This window comes from Denticeps clupeoides, chromosome 7 (assembly GCF_900700375.1).
Source record: "Denticeps clupeoides chromosome 7, fDenClu1.1, whole genome shotgun sequence".
NCBI lineage: Eukaryota > Metazoa > Chordata > Actinopteri > Clupeiformes > Denticipitidae > Denticeps > Denticeps clupeoides.
Genome location: NC_041713.1, coordinates 18,138,968 through 18,158,355, shown reverse-complemented (window position 1 = coordinate 18,158,355; position 19,388 = coordinate 18,138,968). Strand labels below are relative to the sequence as shown.

At 43.0% G+C, this 19,388-nt stretch overlaps 1 protein-coding gene across 2 annotated transcripts; it reads right to left on the bottom strand.

The window, feature by feature from the left end:
* Positions 1 to 507: 507 nt before the first annotated feature.
* On the bottom strand, positions 508 to 14,155 carry LOC114794256 (hemicentin-1-like). Of its 2 annotated transcripts, none has more exons than XM_028986684.1 (13): positions 13,895 to 14,155; positions 13,210 to 13,467; positions 12,564 to 12,896; positions 11,927 to 12,154; positions 11,629 to 11,856; positions 10,552 to 10,815; positions 9,564 to 9,833; positions 8,967 to 9,299; positions 8,346 to 8,609; positions 6,327 to 6,575; positions 5,858 to 6,196; positions 4,594 to 4,830; positions 508 to 1,787 (listed from the first exon to the last, which is right to left on the bottom strand). In XM_028986684.1, exons 1-13 carry the CDS (start codon positions 13,950 to 13,952, stop codon positions 1,567 to 1,569), a joined length of 3,282 nt encoding a protein of 1,093 aa, XP_028842517.1. In that variant the 5' UTR covers positions 13,953 to 14,155; the 3' UTR covers positions 508 to 1,566. The 2 variants fall into 2 exon arrangements, with proteins under 2 accessions (XP_028842517.1, XP_028842518.1); XM_028986685.1 differs by having other exon boundaries at positions 11,629 to 11,778.
* Between the last annotated feature and the right edge of the window lie 5,233 nt (positions 14,156 to 19,388).

Genomic DNA, 19,388 nt, shown 5'->3' with positions numbered 1-19,388 from the left:
ACTCTAATACTTTTCTCACAACGATTACAACACGACACAACGATGATAAAGCCCCTGCTCCTTTTCATATGTTCCTGTAGGTTTCAGCAGTTTATACTTATTAATTCACTTTTATTCATTCACATTTTGGTCACCAAGCAGTACTTACTGACATTATACGGGGGACATTTACGTGTCACACTGGCACTGGATATCATTCGTTTTCTTCTGAAGATTCTTGCAACAGACGGGTCTCTAATTAGTACTACTAATTACCAATTACCACAATAACCAACAATGCACAATTTGAAACAGGCCTGAGTCCCGAATATTCCACACCTGGCAACCCTGATCCAGCTGTTTAGATGGGAGACTTGCAGCATGTAAAGATGTCATGGCCACTGGTTGATTTGTAACAACGGAAATGATTCATATGTGCCATACTCATGCAGAACAGCGTAAACCTGCGACGTCAGAACAGTTCCTTACTGGGAAGTCAGCTGGTGGACAGTGATTGAGAAAGAAAGATTCTGTTTTGATTAAAAACCTGTATTTAAGGCATAGATAAAAACATTTATTCTCTGGATGAGATACAAAACACACACAACATTTATACAAATATTAAATAACAATAGTATTTGTAACACTATACAGTTCTCAGAAAGAAAAAAAAAAAAGTGTTCCAAGCACTGCACATCCAGTGTAAAAACAGGGTGTTTTCAGGGAGGATGTGATGCACATTGCGTGTTGCAGACAACTGAATCAGCAATGGGCATGACGTTATTTATACATAATTGTTTAACAATTTAACAATTGTTGCCCCCTCAAATGGAGGGAATATTGAAATTAAGGAAATATTACCAGTGAAATTACTAATAACACAAGGATACTATCTGCTGTCTACTAACACAGTGACAGCGCCAGAGCACTGTCATTTCTTGATGTCTGTAAATTCCAGTCTGGAATACTGATAATTCAATTAGCTTTACTAAAGGTAGCGAGTAGAATAGCTAACAAAAAGCAGTGCATTTTGATTTTCAGCAGTTTTTCTAGACTGGTTGTCGAAATGTTCAGGTGCTACATACACGAAGGAGTGAAGCTAAAAGGTTCACAGCAAAGAAACAAATGTGGTGTCACCACCTCGAGGCAGACGGTAACACTTGGGATATTATGGTTCCCAAATCTTCGGAAAATAGCGACACGGTACAACCTTCATACTAACCCCGCTGAGGGTTGTGGAGTAAGAAAACCCACTTCATCACGGCATAGGCCGACACCGCGCTATACAGACCCAGATCCAATGATAGCAGGTAACACCAGTAACATTGATTGATGCAGTTTTTAAGCGGGGTTGTACATGTGAATACATTTCAGGAAAGGGGGAGAAATGGTTATCCTGCACGTGTGCACACCTTTGTCAATTACTGACAATATGGCTCCTTAAATCCAGCTTGTCCAAATGTCCTCATGTCGACAAGAGCTTCTGGGTGGCAACTGCGGATCAGGAACAGCTCAGCACCCATGGCAAGAGGTCACCAGAGTCCATTCACATTCGTTCTGCTCCTAAGAGGAAAAAAAGCTAATGCTCTAGGCCAAAATATTTTGCTGAGACAATTTCTTCATGGGAAAGCCACTGTCCTGGCCATTCTGCGCAACGTTGCCATTTTGCGTGTTGGGCTTGGCATTCTTGAGGCTGTAGTGGCCCATCTTGGTGTTTTTGTAGTAGATGGAGTAGATGAAGACAAAGATGACAGAGATGACCACCACAATGACCGCTACAAAGCCCGCAATGAGGGGAAGGTAGTCTTCTGTTGAAAGAGAGACAAAACATCAGTTATTGCCTGCATATAACAGGGTGGTAGTAGCCTAGTGGGTAACACACTCGCCTATGAACCAGAAGACCCGGGTTCGAATCCCGCTTACTACCATTGTGTCCCTGAGCGAGACACTTAACCCTAAGTTGCTCCAGGGAGACTGTCCCTGTAACTACTGATTGTAAGTCGCTCTGGATAAGTGCGTCTGATAAATGCTGTAAATGTAAATGTAAATATTCTCCAGCCTGAAATAATCCATAATGGATGTAAAAGACATTTCCTCAGTCGTTCACTTACTGCTTGTAGTTGCAGTGGTGCAGTGTGGGTGAGTAACTATGTTTTCCATGTGTTTGAGCAATTTGTGTGTATGGTGTCTGCATAGATTGCACACTTCCTGCTTACATTTGCATAATGGCATTTGTCAGTCTCGTCGTATTATCCAGAGCAACTTGCAAATCAGTGGTTAGTGGCTGTGTATAATCAAACTGTCAAAAAAAACACAAAAGCCACTATTCTGCACTAAACCCTGCATTCTCCATGCCTCACAGCATCAATGGTCCTTTAACAGTGGACTACCTGACATTAGTCCCTGCTACATAATACTCACACATCCCCATACACTAAGTACATTATTTTTAATAGCTTGAGAACAGTGTTTCTCTTGCACATTAGACGTAAATTATGAAGTGTTTGTAAGGTCCTAATTGTATACTTAATTGTCTTTTTTGAACTGCATATTGTTTTCTGCTGTCTGAGAGTCACCAGCACCCAAAACCAAATTTGTTGTGTGTGTTACCATACTTGGTCAAATAAAGATTGTGATCTTTCTTTTATCTAACCACAAAATAAATAATTAATGACCATTTACATTTAAAATATATGTATGCCTGTCAGCTGTGATTTATTCTATTGGAAAATATATTAAATTAAGGTATTTATCACCTGAACTATATCAGTATTATATATTTGCATTTGTTTCTCAGTTATAATTTGTAGATGTTAAAGCTTTCTAATATTAATTTGATAAAGTAATATCTTCCATATTGGATCCCAATAAAAAAGGAAATAAACGTTTGGGGCTTCGGGTTTGGAATTGGAAATGCACACAATATTGAATACACAGGACAGCAAGTGATTCCTGAGGAACTGTACATTTGCTTGCTTGTACTCTTGACATACAGTATTTGTCAAACATCAATATTTTACAAAGAAAAGGCACACAAAATTGACTCATAATGTAAATAATGTTCTGTATAATATGCTGTTTCAATAGGCCATCATTGCACTATGTTACTAAGAAATATGCTCTGTGCGTATCATGAACGGTATAAATAGCATACAACTGCCCTGATTTGACACCAACCTTGGTAAGAAAACTTGAGCTGATGTTCCAGGAAGTGCCAGTCAGCAGGGTGATGATGAAACAAATGGGACTTACTACCTGAAAATCTAAATATGAATGTGTGTACTGAATATATAAATGTTTATATGTGAATGTGAACATGTAAACTTAAATATAAACTCTGTATGCATGTACTCATTAAATATATGCATGTACAGAGTTGATATATAAATGCTAAATCCAGCCCTTTTTGCATAAAATGCCACAAATAATGAATTTAACCCATTAAAAAAAAGCATGGTAAATTATTTAATTTTAAACCAACGTATAATATAAATCAGGTTAACGGGTTCTACTGGACCACAGATCTGCAGTTGTGGAGAAGTGGCTCACATTTGTTAACTGGTCAGCCATCTTTCTCTCATTGAAATGTACAACTCGTATAGCGCTTTCTCAGCAAAAAAAAACAAAAAAAGCGACTTGGCACCTGATACTTTGGGTCAAGTGGCCTTTTTAGATTTTGAATTGTGAACTGTTAGGTAAGTTTTTTTTTACTTTTTAATTTTTACTTCTTTTGTACGGGATTGATTTAGCAAATCCCTTCTGGGATGGTTGCATTTTATTTTGGTGTAGGTCAACATACAGAGTTTGTGGCATTCTTCGTTTTGCTGTGGATGGATTTTCAGGCGAGTGATGGGGGAGAGGTCAAGTGGATGTGAATAGGTGTGTACGATGCCCATAACGTGACAAAGGCTTCTCAAAACCCGGACAATTGTTAAAAACCTGTCCAAAGGTGTCACAAAGGTGTCAACAAGAGGACATGTCAAGGAGAACACCCTAAATGAATCCGAAAATTGACTGAGCTTTTTGCATCTCTTCCGGTGCATAATGAGTTTTTGGATGGGATGGGGGACGAGCTGTCAGAACCTCGAAAAAGGTACATACTCTCTGTTTAACAATAGCTATCACACTAGGATTTATACTCGATATTTTACTCAACCGGGTGCAAAAACAAGCAAGGTTTTTACAGAAACACACACGCAGGAGAGCAGCGTTTTTACAGTGGAATTACAGATAGAACTTTTCTCTTGATGTAATTGAAGGTAATTGTCTACGTCGGTAAGGAACAATTCAAATCTCAGTGTGGCTTTGTCAAAAAAAAATGTTTTTTGACATATTTGAACATTTGAAGTTATTTTTCTTGGTAACTAATAAATATAACGTATTACTTTTTTAAAGTAACACTGGTCGTTACCAAGTGAAAATAGTTTTAGCTGGCTCAAGGGGCTTTTTGGGTTGGTATTTGATGTGTCTGACCCTCACTGATTTCAATCAATGTCTAAATCAGGAAAAGAAAAGGTTAGAGGTGGTTAGTTGAATGATATGCGATGGAACACTGATGAAGTCCAGAGCAATGTTAGATGGATGACATATCACCTGAACTGGATGACATATTACCTTTGAAGATGATGTGAACCTCTTTAGTTGTTGTAGCAACAATATTTTTGGCAGTGCAAGTGTAGACCCCCACATTCTCACTGGTGACGGTAATGTTACCAACTCCCAAGGACTTGTTGCTGAAGGTCCAGATGACCTCTGGTTCAGGATTTCCTTCAGCTTCACAAAAGAGCAGCTCGGCATAGTCCCTGAACACCGGCATTTTAGTTGGAAAGCTATCCTTGATTATTGGAGCATCTTTGGAAGGGAAAAAGAAGACATTACGAAATGGGATTTAACTCGAATTTAATGCTTGTTCATGTGTTACGTTGTTACAATTTGACAGAAAAACTTTAATGCTTAACCGGCAAATAAACTATTGTCAACGCTTGGTCTCAAGCTCATTTTACTCCCTGCATGTGAAAGTGATTGATTGTGTCATTCTGATACACTGCAGCACAGCACACAGAGACACAATGAAATGTGTCCTCTGCTTTTAACCATCACCCTTAGCAAGCAGTGGGCAGCCATGACACCCGGGGAGCAGTGTGTGGGGACGGTGCTTTGCTCAGTGGCACCTCAGTGGCACCATGATGGTTCTGGGTTTGAACCTGCAACCCTTAGGTTACAGGTCACCTTCATTACCCGCTAGGCTACCACTGCTCCAAAGCTTACAGCTCCTGGTATTCCCCGGCCATCTCCCATCTGAGTAGTAACCAGGCCTAACCCTGCTTAGCTTCCGAGATGGGGTGTTCTCAGGGTGGTATGGCCATAAGAAACTTTATTTTCGACTAAAAACATCAGTGTCTAAACATCTGGATGAAAATGAATGTCTCAGGAATGCTGTTGTTAACCCTTGGTCAGCATCCCTAGCTTACGCTACTCACGGAAGACCCTTTCGCTGTCAATCGCTCAGGTGTAGAGATTCTACGCTCAGTTGCACCCTATTACTAATTATTAATACTTATTGCACTTGACTGGCTTCCCTTCTGAAAAGCAGCATTTGCAGGCATCACCCTGGCACCGTCTATGAACCAGGAGGCCACAAAGTCACGGGTTCAAACCCCACTTACTACCATTGTAGTAGTAAGCAAGACACCCTGTAACAACTGATTGTAAATTGCTCTGGATATATTTCTGATAAATAATGTAAATGTAGAGCTAAGACTGAGTTGACCACAAATGCATTTCAGTTTACACAAGTGCAGCATAAGTAAGTAAATAAGCTTATATACTAACTTCATGCTTACTAAGTGCACATTACACGAACGTAAGATATACTTACAATGCACAACGATGCTCAGCAGATCTGATCTTGTTTCGATCGGGTCTTTTCTCATCGATGCAAACGCTTGCTCTGCCACACACCAGTACGTACATCCATTATCGTTCCGACTCGGAATAAGTTCGAGGATGGAGGACACACTTGTTGGCATTCGGCTGGAGTCTGAGAACGTTTCGTTTTTCATCGCTCGAGTGGCCCCATCTTCCTCTCTGTACCATTTTACAGTGAGGTTCTGGACGGGAGCTACATTTTCGACCGTACACTGAAGCTGATATTTTTTGCCGGCAACAACCGGTCCGGAGTGACTCACAAGTCCGATGGTCACAGCGTCTGGTTTCTCTGACAAATCAAAGCACACAGAGACACGTTAACAGCATCCTGTTTTTTGTTGTTCCTTACCACAAACTCTATCGCTATTCCTCCGCATTAAGGCTCTTTAATAATATAATCTCTCAAGTTGACGACTTACTGTACACAGTAATGTCCAGATATTTAGTGCATGGGTCAAGGCCTTCGAAATCTCCGACGCACTCAGGCCTGACGTCCCAGTCCCTCAGAGCATCGCTCCCCCAGGTGCCATGGGGGATTCTGCGGCCCGAGACCCTCCAGGAGATCTCTGCGTGGGCTCCCCTGGCCCAGCAGGTGACCGAGACGGCCTTCCCATATTCCACCACGAGCTCGGAGGGTTCCAGCTCCAGCGGACACGCGGCCTCGGCCCCTGCGCAGAACACAGCGTCAGATGGAAGGGAGGGTTCTGCCCGGCGCTGCATTCCTCCAGGCGGACCATGCCAGGGTGGACGTGGACCAGGATGTCCCGCCACTTCCTTCCATTCTCTAATGGAATGTCTGGCAGTGGCGTGGAATAAAAAAACACCACGTACAGTTATCTGGCCGGCTTAAGGAGCACGTCGTGCATCCAAGCGAGTTAAAACCCCATTAAACGCGAGGGAGTCTTATTTAACTAAGAGAACCTTCTCACACGAAACAGAAGCCGCGTTGTTCGGAAAATGACGCGCGTCTGCTGGATTGACGTCAGCGCCGCTTCCACGCGCTTTCCCGAAAAGTCTCGGGTGGTAGTAGCCTAGTGGGTAACACACTCGCCTATGAACCAGAAGACCCCTTACTACCATTGTGTCCCTGAGCAGGACACTTAACCCTAAGTTGCTCCAGGGGGGGACTGTCCCTGTAACTACTGATTGTAAGTCGCTCTGGATAAGGGCGTCTGGTAAATGCTGTAAATGTCTCAAGCGCCTTGAAGCAAACTTACTGTACGCGGAGCCTCCCGCCGGGGCCAAAACGCAGCAGAGCAGCCCGGACAACACGCCTATTCGCCGAAGTTCCATTTCAGTCCGACGCCGGGCGCGCTCGGGTTCGCCTGCAGCCCCGCGCCGCGCCGCAGGGTTCAGGAAAAGCGCAGCCCAGCCTGCCTTCCTCCTGCGCCCATGCGGTGGGAAGTCGCCCTCCCCCCACGGCATCCACAAACACGAGCGTGGAAAAAAAACAAAAAAACACCGCGATATTTATTACGCCCTTCCCAGATCACGACGCTGCTTACTGTCGTTTTCATGCAGTTCGGCTCGAGTCACAAGCAAGTTATCCCAAGCACGCAGCATTCAGGAGTTTTCAAAGACTCCAGTCCAGCGGCGACCAAACTTTTACTGTCAGCAGCCGAGACCCGACAACCGCAAAGCATCTCAGCCAAACACCAATTCGTAAAACCGTACTTTACCCCGACTGGCTGCGACGTGGCGCCACCAGGGGGCGCTGTGGCCGCTACATCGAAATCCACCCAATCAGGCAATAAAAACACCAATATGGTGTTTCTTAAACCCAAGAAGTCTTAATTGGTTTGATAACCAAAAAGGACGCGCCGCACACTGTCATGAGTTTAAAAGAATTGAGTGATTGTGATACACAGCAGCACAGCACACATTTACATTTACATTTACATTTACATTTACATTTACGGCATTTGGCAGACGCCCTTATCCAGAGCGACTTACAATGTGCTTTCAAGTTACCATCGATGAAGAGATCAATTCCGGTTCACTAGGACCCCAACTATGAATACATCTATTTAATTCACTCTGTTGTAGATTCTGTACACAAAGTTCGACAACAAGAAAATTACAATTTAATCTAAATATTCTTTAAAGAGGAAGGTCTTGAGCTGTCGTTTGAGCACACGGTGCACACAGTGAAATGTGCTTTTAACCATCACCCTTGGTGAGCAGTGGGGACGGTGCTTTATTCAGTGGCACCTTGGCGGATCGGGATTCGAACCGGCAACCTTCTGATTATGGGGCCGTTTCCTTAACCGCTAAGCCACCACCGCCCACCACGCCACCTGAAGGACGTTGCTCACATTAGCATAAAAGCATGGCAAACCATAGTGACTTAGTGACTAGTTACCAAGGTAAACAAGGTCTTGTTTTGTGTTATCACCTTTTAATCTTAATATGCAGCACTCTTGAGTTAGAAGGCTCACCATTCACAGTGACTCTAGCAGATCCAGAGACTTGTCCCAGCTCATTTTGAACGAAGCAAATATACGTTCCAGTGTTTTCGCCAAGGGCACCATTTAGGTAGAGCCGCGACGCTCCGCCCTGCTCCTTCACCTCGACGTTGGCCGCCCGGTGATAGCTCCATCTGTACTGTGGTGGAGGGTTTCCGGACGCCGAGCACTTCAGCACCACAGTCGAACCCACGTCAACATGTGTGTCTTCCAACCCAGTAACCGCCGATGGTGGATCTGAATAGGTAAACATTCGAAATTTGAGTGTTGCTTAACAAAGACTGTTGTAATGTAATATGTAATTATTTGAGTATTAATTTTATAATTTAATCTTATTCTTTTTGTGTATATGAGATTTGTTTATATTGTGTATATTGTCATTGTTTATACCATTGTGCTTTTAGGTGTTCACTCACATACTTGGCCAATAAGTACAATTCTGATTCTGATTAAGCAACAAATATATGGCAATAATGTGAGTTATTGGAGGATAAAAATACTCCAACTTATTACATGACAGGACAGTTGTATTTGTAGTATGTAGTATTTATGTAGAAATAAGTTGCATGTGCAACTATAATCCGCTGAACTCACAATGCACTGTGATGCCCAGAGGATGGGATTCCACTCTGGGGGGCGGCTGAGGCCCTTCCTCCCCCAGATGTAGTTCAGCTTCGCATCTGTATCGCCGCCCATCATCATCTCGGTCGGGTCTGATCACGAGTGTTGAGGTTACATTCACCGGACTCTTCTCTAAGATCTTCTCAAACGTTTCTTCTTTCACCACAGTGTCTCCCTTGTACCATTTTACAACAAGGTCTTCAGCAGGCGCCACACTCTCAATGTCACAGAAGAGGTGGTACCGTCCATCCTCAACCATTGGTCCAGTGTGGTTTGTCCAGAGGTCAGGAATACTGTCTAGATCCTCTGCAGAAAAATCGAATATCAATAGTGTGTCACTGCACTATTCATTGTGTGTGCCAAAACAAACACATTAACCTCATTCCATAAACCCATATCATTGCTTTTACTATTCCAATATTAATTGATCAATTGTTTTAAAAAGCTGTAGGTTTGTGTGAATATTAAAGCTTGCAATTTTAACACTGAATTGACTTGCTGCATTTAATGTAACCTTCAGCATGAAAACCTAATCGCATTGATTCAACATATTTTTATGTGAGAACTTACTGTAGACTGTAAGACTGAGGCTTTCCATACACTGATCTGCATGAACCGGAATGCTGAAGCACAAAGGCTGTATGTCCCATTTGTCAAGCCTTCCCACATGCCAGGTAAGCAGCTGCACCCCTTCTGTAAGACTTTGCCCGCTCACAGGAGATTCCCAGCCCATCCCAGAGGTTTCCACATCCGTGCTGCAGTTGGCTGAGGCCGAGTCTCCGTATCTCACCACCAGTCTGGAAGGGTTGATTTTAAGAAAACACTTGGCATCTGATGAGCCTAAGAAATCAAGGAACATGTTTTTCTTTGAGTGAAGAGTTTTCATGTAGAGTATTAAAAATACTTTCAAATATCACCCCCTCTCTTTTTGAGCAGTGAACCAATGTCTTCTGAGATTCACGCCAAAAACAGAAATTAAATGTGAAAGTGTAGTGAATGTCATTGTAAAACACTGCAACACAGCACACGGTGACACAATAAAATGTGTCCTCTGCTTTTAACCCTGCATCACCCTTGGTGAGCAGTGGGCAGCCATGACAGGCGCCCGGGGAGCAGTGTGTGGGGCATCTCAGTGGTCCCTTGGCAGATCGAGACTCGAACCGGCAACCTTCTGATTACGGGGACACTTATACCACTAGGCCACCACTGCCCTGAGGGGTGAGCGGCCACCGCGGGCCTGCCGCAGCAGGCGTGGGCATCAGGAGCGGCTGCTCTGTGCTGTCAGAACAGTGGAGTCAACCGTTACATTTTACATTAAAATTTTCAGCATTTATCAGACGTTCTTATACAGAACAAATTAAAGTCAGTAGTTACAGGGACAGTCCCCCTAGAGACAGTGTCTTGCTCAGGGACACAATGGTAGCAAGTGAGATTTCAATCTGTAACTTTGTGGCCTTCTGGTTCACAATCGAGTGTCTTATCCACTAGGCCACTACCAACCATCACGTTTTGTCATTTTCCAAATGAATTATCCAACATTTTGTATAGACGGGCTCACCATTTACTGACACCACGGCAGATGCAGACACCTCTCCCAGCTCATTCTGAGCAGAGCAAGTGTATCTCCCAATGTTCTCGGCAGTGGCGTTGTTTATGTAGAGCAGTGACACTTTATCTTCATCCTTCACCTCCACGTTGTCTGCCCGGAGATAACGCCACCTGTACTGTGGTGGGGGGTTTCCAGACGACGAGCACTTCAGGACTGCAGCAGAACCCACGTTTACATCACTGTCCTCCAACTCGGCGATCGGTGATGGCGGATCTGATGGGGCAACGGTGATGTTACTGCTCAGTTCATCTAAACTTAACAAACTGTCTGTAATGAAGGGAGACTCACACTGACATTGCATTCCTCTTTTGAATGATGAGAATGCCAACTGCATATTTATTAATTACTCAAATAACAATTGCACTAATTTGACAAACTAACATACAGGAACTGTTTTGTAAAAATGCTTCATTTAACGAGTATAATACTATTATTTAAGTGTGCAGATGTCAGGAATATTTTCACTGTAGCACCAGCAGTAATTAATAGATTAATAATGAAATGAAAACAAGTTGGCAGGGGGGTCCTCCAGGAACAGGACTAACCAAAGGGCAAGAGCGGTATTTTGGGTGAGATATCAAATGAAAAAAAAATCTTGATGAGCTCTTTCTGCTGCCAAAATGGGGGTTAACCAGTTTAGCTGATTAGAGATTTAAGTCAGTAAACACATTCAGATCTAGATGTGGTCATGTTTTATTTTGGCCCTGATCTATAGTTAGTAACTGCATTCTATGCCACGGAGTCCATGAACAGTACTTCCTGTCAGATTAGAGAACCTTCTAGCTCCACTCGGAACACCCTGCATTACCAGTACAGTACAGTTGCCAATTGGGTAAAATATTGCTTGGATACCTGCTGCTGCTACTGTGGACATTTGAAATAATGAATAAAAAATGATAACAATAAATCAAGTTTTTACTTCATGGTTTTCCAAGTGATGAAATACTGTTCACTTACTCTCCCCTCAATAGCATCTCCCTAAAACACATTTATCCAGATCATGGTTTATAACACATATAAACTTACATTGGACATCAATGTGAATCGTGTGAGTGACATTACTGTGACTGTTGTTGACATAGACAATGTAATGTCCTCCATCATTTCTTGTCAGTCTCGCTGGTAAAATGACATCCTCGCCATCCTTAACCCAGAACATGATGGGCTCAGGGTTGCCTTTGGATTCACAAGTGAGATTATAGGCCTTGTTCTCTATAGCAGTGAAGCTGCTTGGACAGTGTAACTCTGGACCATCTGAAAACAGGCATAAGAACGAAGCAATATGTCAAAGGAAAGGACAGTTAAGACAGAACAGGTCACTTACATGTGACCGAAACTTGAAGTGTGCGGGATGTCGATGTCAGTCCATCCACGAAAAGGTTATAACGTCCAGAGTCTGTCTTGTTGAGTGGCAGGGTGTGATCTATGGGCCGTCCATTCTTTTGCCAGTAGTAGTTAGGAGGAGGATTTCCCGCCACAGTGCAATACTCCTGCAGACTCGTTCCCTCCGACACATCTACATGTGAGGGACAGTTCTCCACAACAGGACCATCTAAAGGCAGACCATGGTCAGTGGTTAAATCCTGCCTACACTGTTTACTTGGCCAACATTTTTAAAAGTCCTTTTAAGCCTAAAGTGCCCTGCAAAGACATATCATATCATATCAAACCTGATGTTCATCCACTTTACACTCAACACACACTAGATATTATGTGGAAAATATTTAGCCAATAAAGCCTCGGGGCACTAGGGACATGGGCCCTATACATACAGTGTCATTTTGGACTTTAACCCAAAAGTACAAGCAAAGTTATAATAACTATATTTGGTGTCATTGGATAGTAAGCTCCACAAATAAGGAGTTCGGAACCATGCGGTGTCCAAACATGTTAAGAAAATGTTTGATGGAGAATGTTTAACAGCATGCAATAGTTTGGGTAGAGCAATGCACTGAACTCACAATGCACTGTGATGCCCAGAGGACGGGATTCCACTCTGGGGGGCGGCTGAGGCCCTTCCTCCCCCAGACGTAGTTCAGCTTCGCATCTGTATCGCCGCCCATCATCATCTCGGTCGGGTCTGATCACGAGTGTTGAGGTTACATTCACCGGGCTCTTCTCTAAGATCTTCTCAAACGTTTCTTCTCTCACCACAGTGTCTCCCTTGTACCATTTTACAACAAGGTCTTCAGCAGGCGCCACACTCTCAATGTCACAGAAGAGGTGGTACCATCCATCCTCAACCATTGGTCCAGTGTGGTTTGTCCAGAGGTCAGGAATACTGTCTAGATCCTCTGCAAAAAAACATCACAATTCAGTAATTCTCCCTCACTCACACTCACTCATTAGCCTTAACCGCTTAGTCATGTTACTCAGGGTCGCAGCTGCCAGGGCCCATCCTAGGGCACCACACACACACACACACACACACACACACACACACACACACACACACACACCACTCACTCATACATATGGTCAACCGTCCTGCCACTGTGCGCTCTATTCCAGTGGTTGTTGTTGGTTGGTGCGAATATGCACCATGAATATGACCACACGCCTTTAACATTTCTATAGGACTCGTAATTAATAGTGCAGGGAACTCACTGTAAACTGTCAGGATGAGGACCTCGTGACATTGATTCCCGTCAGTTGACAGGAAACACATGGGCTGAATGTCCCATTTCTCCAGCTTCCGCACTCTCCAGGTAAGCCACTGGACTCCTTCCGTAATTCCTTGGCCGCCCACAGGAGATTCCCAGCCCATCCCTTCACTTCCCATGTTTGTGCTGCAGTTGGCTGAGGCAGGATCTCCAAATCTCACCACCAGCCTGGAAGGGCTGATTTTAAGGGAACACGTGGCATCTGAAGACCCAAAAAATTTGATGAGCATGTTTCCAATTGAACGTAGGAAGAGTTTTCATGGTATGATGTATTAAACATGACAGTCAAATCGCATCACCCGACTTGTTCGACATTAAATCGGTGACTACTGACACTTATAGTCTGACCCAAGAAACGATATCTGGGTTAAGAATATTTCAACATTTTAAACACACGTAATATCCAATGTATTCAATATATGAAAGAACAAGGTAGGCTGAGCTCCTCTGAACAAACCGGGTCGCCCGACGTCTTTTGAGACCCCCAGATCTGATAGTGATCTCTCCGCGGAGTCCGGATTCAGGCGAGTCAGCAAACGATGTCCCCAACGTCGCCTCCAGTCACTCTGTCACCCTTCACAGCTCCGACTGCCTTTACGTTCGCCGCGTTTTTAAACATGAACTCTTACCAGCAACGCGGACGGCCAGGAGCAGGAGGGAGAGACGGAGGGAGGTTTCGGCGAACATGGACGAGTCCGAGGCTCGAGGGCAGGAGAAGCAGAACGGGTCCGGTCCGCCGACGCGCCACGCTGCCCGTCTCCCGCGGTTCGGGATTGGGTTACTCGCTGGAGAGATGAGGTGGGGAGTGTCGGGATCTCGGCCACCCCCCGTCCGAGGAACACCAGAGCAGAAAGGGGGAAAAAAACGTCTTGGACGTGTGGAACAATGATCCTTTTTATATAGATAGATAATGTCAGAAGTGGATCTGTATACACTATATCTAGGCACGACTGTTCGCCTGTCTAATTAAAAAAGACTTAAACAAGCAGTGTGCTTAAAAAATGTATAGTGTAGGTTAAAATGTCAAAAACTCTCAGTCTCTCAGTTTTCAGAGAGAGAGACGCATGTTTAGAAAGTTTGTGTATCCATAGATCTATATACACTATATCTATGCACGACTGTTCATCTGTCTAATTAAAAATAATTAAACAAGCAGTGTGCTTAAAAAATTTGTAGTGTAGGTTAAAATGTCAAAAACTGTCTCTCAGTTATGAGAGAGAGAGAGAGAGAGAGAGAGATGAATGTTTAGAAAGTTTCAGCATCCATTGATCTATATGCACTACATCTATGTCCATGTTCCTCGACGTTATCCATGCTGTTACGTCCCTTGCGGCATTCCTACATTATTTCCCGTGAAATGGTATCTAACTGACGTGTAATCATGTTTGAGGCTATATTTTGTGCCTCTATTTTCGGTGGCTTGCCCACACGTATGAGCTCAGCACTTACACTCCTACACACTGTCCCTGCTTTGCCATGATGTGAAGCTCCATCTTTACTGAGCTGTTTTAAAGATTAACAAGTGCAGCATCGCACAGAGCAAATCTACTTTAAAGAAACCTACACCGGTTAATCTGTGACCTTCCGAATTTTTTGGACTTCTAGAAGGTACCATGCTGCTGCAACACATAATTCGTCACTTAGTGAATGTTGCTACACCCCCACGCGCACCCACACAAGGCCACAGACCCACACATTCCAGCAAATGACCATGCACTGGACAATAGTGACTCCATTGCAGGAATGTACCAGATCTTTCTTTGCTAACTTTCATTTCCTGCCTTGCAAAATGCCAAATGCCAAAATATTTTCCAGGGAAAGTCCACAACTCAGAAGTCGAGCTCATAAGTCAGACAAGACAGATAGCCTTAAGTGGAAGTTGTGAAAGTCACGTTAAGTCTGGCCAAATCAGTGGGGGTGTTCGTTATTTGCTTTTGTTTAAAGATACGAGAAGAGATTGCTCTTGTGTCTCACGCGCTACTGTTTCTCGTGTCCGTGCTCTGGCCGCATTTTGTCCCAATTAACCTGAGCCGCAGCGACGGGAATAATAAAAGAGAAAGTTGGCCGAGAGAGGCACACATTGAAATTCCTGTCGTGCTTCAGCACACTTCACTTTATTCATTGTCAACACTGAGCTTTCAACCTCCCCCTGTCGCACTCGCATCAGCAAACGGCAACCTGTCTACGCCTGATACTATTCATTTAGTGGAGGAAGCCAGATCTGTCGATATCTCGGACGTTACTTTTTATATTTACACTGTTTGGGAAACGTCCGATATCCAGAGAGACCTACGGAAGAGCTTTGAAGTCTCTGTGTTCCTTCCTGTGTTCATCAAGAGCGCCGGGCGCTGATCTTAATCACCTTAATCAACACCTATTACGGCATGTTGGCAGAGGAAAAGCTCTTTTCTTTCCTCCAGACGGCAAGGGGGGAAAGTCCCATGCTGCTGGTAAAGGATCACTTTCCTGGAAAACCATGGGGAGACTCATAGGGGCCGGAGCAGAGAAGAAGAATGAACTGTCATTCACTTCAAACCTAAAGAAGAACTAGCGTTAATTCACAAATTCACCGACGCCCCCTCTCATCGCCACACACACAGTTTACAAATGAAAGGAATAGGGAGTGAGGGCTGGGGTGAAGGCTGGCCTGCAGACACTGATAAGGATCTTTTTTCCGGCCATGAAACTGTAAATGCAACCATTTGATTATATAATTAAGGTTTCCTGACAGTTACTCTCTGCCGTTATTCATAAAATCTCATTGTCCAGAGCGCTCAGATGGTGAATATACACACAGTAGCGGCAGTAAATTGCTTTGGGTCAGGAACTTTTTACGCAGCTTTTTTACTAGCATTCTCTGGTGACCCCACCACTTAAAACAGTGGGACCAAAGCACTCAAGTGGTCAAACGTGATTGACTGAAAGAAACGGTCAATGATTTTTCTAATTTTACCATTTTTCTTAATAGCTTTGGTGCACTTAAAACTATTCTTAAAACCATTTGTTCTAGCTCCATATTGTATTATTGTTTGAGCACATCATAACAACATATACACATTTCTTTTAATTCTTTGAATATTCCTGTAGGTTATTACTTGACATTGTGGGTGCAGTATTGGGTGCCATGAACTTTGAAACTTTTTAGGTATCATTTACATTTACAGCATTTATCAGACGCCCTTATCCAGAGCAATTTACAATCAGTAGTTATAGGGACAGTCCCCCCCCTGGAGCAATTTAGGGATAAGTGTCTTACTCAGGGAGTAAGTGGGATTTGAACCTGGATCTTCTGGTTCATAGGCGTGTTACCCATTAGGCTACTACCATTACGTGTAGGTAATGTTTTCATTAGGATTAGGGTTCATCTCAGTCAAATTGTGCTTTGTTCTTCTTCTCTTTTACTTAGTCCACTCAAAACATCTATTCTTAATCTGTCTAGCATGTATCTATATATCTAGCTATAACCCATGATGCATTAGCTAAACTAATGATTGACCAAATCTCTAAAATTTTTTACAGGTAAACCCTCTTTTAGCTGAATCATAAACATGCCCATTATAAGTACCAATGCATAATGACAGATAACTAAGACATTTTCCTTTATGGTAATGGCCTGTTGCATGTCAGTCATGGTCTCATAATGGCAGAGGCTGGTTGAGGGGAATAAATATTATGTGGATATACACGTGTATTTTACGTAAATATTATGTGTGTACTGTGTAGCATTTTGTTGGGAGAACAGGTTGATGTTGTCACGGAAAAACATGTATATTGTAATGATTCAAGTAAAGTAACTTTTCTCTATTTTACAATACTGTCTAAATAGGGTTGCAATAGGAAAGGGGTGGTTGAAGTCATCTTTTTACTATTCAACATGAGTTGGTCATTTGTGCCAGCTATAAAATATAGTAACAAACGGTATACAAAATCACACTCAATACTCAATCCAAGCTTTGTTAATTAATTCCTGATCAGTAAACAGTGATTTGAATCTTTGCATTGTATTTTCAGACACAATTACTGAAATTTTGTACAAATTGTGTAGAGAAGTGCGCTAAAGCAGTTGACAAAATCTGTAAGAGGTGTTTTAATAAGTGCTCTGTTAAACTCAATGAAAAATCATTAAAAGAATGCAATGTAGTCAGCATTTCTTTTTTAGCCGGGGAAGTCTCCTGTGTCAGTGTCAGAAAGTCAAGGATTTCATTTCAGTTCTGTGCCTGGATCCATCCCAGAAAACATTTTTCTTTTCTTCAACATTCATATTCACCCAGCATTACCAGCTGACATCCTCAAATTACAGGTCGCCAGAGGTCAGGTTACTTCCACCAAACTATTATTACAGAGAAATAGAGAAAATTTACCACTGACAGGAAGTTAAAGAACAGGAGCGTCATCAGCTGTGCTCCAACAAGTGATTGAGATTCAGTCATCTGAGATGGGCAGTGGGTGCCCCCTGGGCACATGCCCAGGACCCCATGTTCTCTGTAATCAATACCCAAACAACCTTTAAAAAGAATATATTAACACTCACTCTTTATTTAGTATATGATATTAAACCATAATGAAGCCATACACAATTAATATATTATACAATACAATAATTCATTTGTAGACATCGCATAGTCAGCATTGTTTGCACATTGCATTGCCTTAATATGAACAACAAACTTCTTCAAGTAGATCATTGTGTTGGGACGGACTTGATGACTTGCTGACAGGATATCTCTGTTTAACGCAGTCACTTCCACAAGAGGAAACTAAGGGTAAGGGGCTTATCTTCCATCTCACCTCCACCTCTGGGTGCTTCAGCAGATGCCAGACATCCTGTTTTTTTTTTTTTTTGTTTTTTTGTGACTCTCAGCCTAATGGAGCAGCTCTGAATGTCACTAGACACATGAGAGCCGGTCGAAGGGAAACCCTGTGTTTGGAGCTGATAGCACAATCCAGTCTGGAGTGCTTGAAATATGAGTGAGGACATTCATATCATCCCAAATCATTTCTTTTTTTCACTCCCCTGTAACTCCCCCAACCCCTTCTGCTGCTCTCTGGTTACAACTTTATTTGAGCTGTTGACAGACTGGACTGCAAACAGAGAAAGGGACACTCGGGAAAATCACGTGGTTTCTGGTAAGAGCCTCTTTGGCTCACTGGCACTGAGTCACGGGAGACTTTGTCCAAACTGAAAGGATTCCTCCAGACCCTCTCTGTCCATACAAGACAAAAGGCCAAAACTCCATGTGTGCTTGTTTTGTGTGCATCAGCAGAGCCTTTCACACACGCATGCCATTAAAGCCTCCCTCCGACTCTTAAAACATCGGCTCAAGTTTTTGTACAGTTCTAGATGTCAAGGGTCGCTGAAAATATGCCAGTTCTCCCAAGAGCTCTGAGCAGTATCAGAGACTGCTGAAAGCGCATGCTGCTTATTTATTACAGGTTGAGGCAGCGAGGGACCATGAGTGGGTGGGTGGACCATGGTTTCTGTTGCTGCGGAGGGAATTGAACATGATGGTTTATCTTGCATCATCTGTCTTTTTGGAGGAAACTCCCATCCGGCCTCCAGATACACCTCACACACAAAGATCATGTGTACAACATGCGGGATATGCAATCAGATCTTAAGTAAGCAGGGATGTTCCACCAACATCTGGGTCATGTACACATGTGGTATTTGTCAAAATTTGAGGCCCCTCATAGGTCCACAAACCTATGGACCCTTAACACTTTTATTCGGATACAAACCAGGTGCCAGTCCAGAGCTTTGAGGTGGCTCCCCAATCGAGCCACAACATTTAAATTCATTTACACAACTCGAAGCACTTAGATTCTTGTTTTAGTCAAGCACAAGAAAATGTACAGGCTGTGAAACATATCTAAAAATATAAAAAGTAAAAAGAAGCCCCTGTGAAGGACAAAACAAGCATTTCTGGACATGGTTAACTTATCATTTTAATACAGTCACAAATAAACAGAGACGTCGAGAGTGCGTTTATTGTGTTTTTAAACCCCAACATACCACAAAATAGACTAGACAATAGCCTGAAAAAGCAAACTCCAGTCAGATGAATTAAAAGTAACAAGAAAATGCAGAAAACAGCAGCAAGTAAAAAAATATTAATTAAAAGT

What these genes read in the sequence shown, in the direction of transcription:
- LOC114794256 (XM_028986684.1), bottom strand. Translation starts at nt 13,952, where the DNA reads ATGTTCGCCGAAACCTCCCTCCGTCTCTCCCTCCTGCTCCTGGCCGTC. An exon ending in TGCCGTGGTGTCAGTAAATG is followed by an intron (nt 9,834 to 10,551) that starts GTGAGCCCGTCT and finishes TTGATTTCTTAG; the next exon opens with GCTCATCAGATGCCAAGTGT. An exon ending in CCTCAGTCTTACAGTCTACA is followed by an intron (nt 9,300 to 9,563) that starts GTAAGTTCTCAC and finishes ATTTTTCTGCAG; the next exon opens with AGGATCTAGACAGTATTCCT.